The sequence below is a fragment of the Pteropus vampyrus genome, unplaced genomic scaffold, assembly GCF_000151845.1.
Source record: "Pteropus vampyrus isolate Shadow unplaced genomic scaffold, Pvam_2.0 Scaffold1000005532, whole genome shotgun sequence".
In the NCBI taxonomy this organism is placed as follows: domain Eukaryota; kingdom Metazoa; phylum Chordata; class Mammalia; order Chiroptera; family Pteropodidae; genus Pteropus; species Pteropus vampyrus.
The window spans coordinates 1-2428 of NW_011919934.1; the positions used below are offsets into that span (position 1 = coordinate 1).

The following is a 2428-nucleotide window of genomic DNA, read 5'->3' on the forward strand; positions in this document are numbered from 1 at the left end:
TAGCCCGTCCATCCACCGGAACACTAAACAGCCATGGAAACTATCGTAGAAGAATATTTAATGACGCGAAAGGAGGTTCAAGAATATCTAACTATACATCTATATCTATGTATATCATATATTCATATGTGAAAAAAGCAGATATTGAAACAGTATATACATCAAAATTCACGTACATATCACATGAAAAAATACTGGGCGGCTGCAGATGAAAACGATTTTCTTCTGTTAACTTGTCTTGCTCTGTGATTTTTTTTTTCCCTGCAATGAAGCCGAGTTATTTTTCTGACCACGGGGAAAAGGGCAGGAAGCAGGCTCAGGGGAAGGAGCTGGGAAACACTATTTAAACCCAGCAGAACCACCAAGGACAGCAAAACGCCCTTCGCAGCCCGTCGAGCTGGCCGACGCACGCACACACGCACGCACGCACGCACGCACGCGCACACGCAGGAACGGCGACCCGGAGACTATGCAGGGGAAACCGGTAGACTCTTCTTACTGGCTGCGCTGGCTGGCGTGAAGGCAAACCCGCACGATGCTTAGCAAGGGGCCATTCGGCCACCGGCAGGAAACGTCTGGAAGATGTCCACGTGTGGATCCTGCAGGTCCACAGTTAAGGTGACCGTCCGGTACGCTAGCGAAGATTTGGCTTGACAAGGGAAGACTGACTCGTCGGAGTGTGCAGCGGTCTGGTCGGGTTTCAACCTGGGGAAAGATGTAGGCACCACCTGAATGTCCGACAGCGCGGGGGTGATCACGGAAACGTTAAGGTCCATCGCCACAGTCCGCGGGCGTGAAGAGGACGTTTGCGAAGCCTGTTGAATGACACGGAAAGAAGTTCAGTGGGTTGACTTGCGTTTGGCTTTAGTTTCCGCACAAGCAGGTTAAGAGACAGCACATACACGAACCATCCTGTTCAAAGGGGAGGCAGGGGCGCGGGTGAGGAGAGGGGGGACAGACAGGGCGGGAAGACAGCCTGGCAAAGCAGCACACCCCCCCCAAGGTAAAATGGTGGTCTCTGGGTGGCAGGATCGTGGGGAGCAACTGCTCCCCGGGCTCCCCCTCAGTGGGTTTCCTTCTCCTCTGTGGCGTGTGTGCCACGAAAGCGTATCACCCGTGCCGTAGACGGAGCGAGAAAGCGCTGTGGAAAGCGCACCGCGAGGGGAAGAGGCAGCCTCCGGGTTATCGAGGGGCACAGATCAGCCAGAGTTTCCAGAACCGCTCTTGGTGGGTGTGCGGGCAGCGGAGGGCCGCGGACGGAGCGGGAAGAGCGGGGCGGGAGAGAAGCAGAGAGACACAGGCAGGCGGAGAGAGGGGGACCCGCGCTCCCAGTACAATACGCCGCTGGTGGGTTAGGGGGCCCGAAAGAGGGGGTTGTAAACCGGGTGGGAGCCACGTTTACATGGCTCTGCTGGCTGGCTCGCTCCCGGGGCGCGCTCATCGCAAGGTGGCCCCGTCGTCGCTGTTCTCCTGGAAGCCCTTGACGTCGGCGCTGGTGGACTGCCTGGCCCAGGCGCCCCTCTCGGCCTCGCGCTCTTTGTGCGACTTGAATCTGCCCACGAAAATCTTGCGGTAGTTCAGGAACATGCCGTTCATGGCGTCGATGGCGCGCTCGGCCGACTCCTGTTTCTGGAAGTGCACGAAGCCGTAGCCCTTGGGCCCCTTCTCGTCGCAGGCCACTTTGCAGGACAGGATGTTGCCGAACGCCGAGAAGATGTTGTACAGCGCCTTGTTGTCGATGCTCTTGCCCAGGTTCTTGATGAAGACGTTGCCCACCCCGCTCTTGCGCAGCGACGGGTCCCTCTGGGACCACATGATGCGCACCGGCCTGCCCTTGATGACGTCGAAGTTCAGGGTCTCCAGGGCCCGCTTGGCGTCCATCGGTTGCTGGTAGTTGACGTACGCGTAGCCCAAGGAGCGGCGCGTGATCTTGTCTCTGCAAATGCGGATGGACAGGATGGGCCCCGCCGGGCTGAACTTCTCGTACAGCATCGCCTCTGTCACCTCCGGGTGCAGGTCGCCCACGTACAGCGACGCCATGGGAAAGTCTGGGGTTCCCTGGGCGCCCCCGCGCGTCTCCGCAACCGCGGTGGCCGCCGCCGCCGCCTCCGCCTCCGCCTCCGCCTCCTCCGCCGAGGGGGGCGCCGCAGCCTCTGCGACGGCGGCGGCGGCGGCCGCGGCCGCCTCTGTCCCCGCCGCGGCCGCTGACGCCAGGGCGGCCTCCGCCTCCCCCAGGCTGGCCTCCGCCACTGCCTCCCGCGCCGAGGCCGCGGCCTCGCGCTCAGCCTCCACCTCTGCTTCCGCCTCCGCCACGGAGGCCTCCGCCACCGCCTCTGCCACGGTCGCCGCCGCAGCCTCCGCCGCCGCCGCAGCCGCCGCCGCCGCCGCCACTGTCGCCGCTGTCGCCACGGTCGCCGCCGCCGCCGGG

General features: G+C 62.1%; 1 protein-coding gene across 2 annotated transcripts; it reads right to left on the minus strand.

Annotated features, from left to right (window-relative positions):
- Window positions 1–100: 100 nt before the first annotated feature.
- On the minus strand, window positions 101–2101 carry LOC105311633 (polyadenylate-binding protein 1-like 2). Of its 2 annotated transcripts, none has more exons than XM_023527162.1 (2): window positions 1403–2101; window positions 101–705 (listed from the first exon to the last, which is right to left on the minus strand). In XM_023527162.1, the coding sequence occupies exon 1, from the start codon at window positions 2038–2040 to the stop codon at window positions 1438–1440; it is 603 nt and encodes a 200-aa protein (XP_023382930.1). In that variant the 5' UTR covers window positions 2041–2101; the 3' UTR covers window positions 101–705; window positions 1403–1437. The 2 variants fall into 2 exon arrangements, with proteins under 2 accessions (XP_023382930.1, XP_011385886.1); XM_011387584.2 differs by having other exon boundaries at window positions 101–815.
- Window positions 2102–2428: the final 327 nt, after the last annotated feature.

Excerpts from the sequence above, each read along its gene's own strand:
- LOC105311633 (XM_023527162.1), bottom strand. The coding sequence starts at position 2,040 with ATGGCGTCGCTGTACGTGGGCGACCTGCACCCGGAGGTGACAGAGGCG.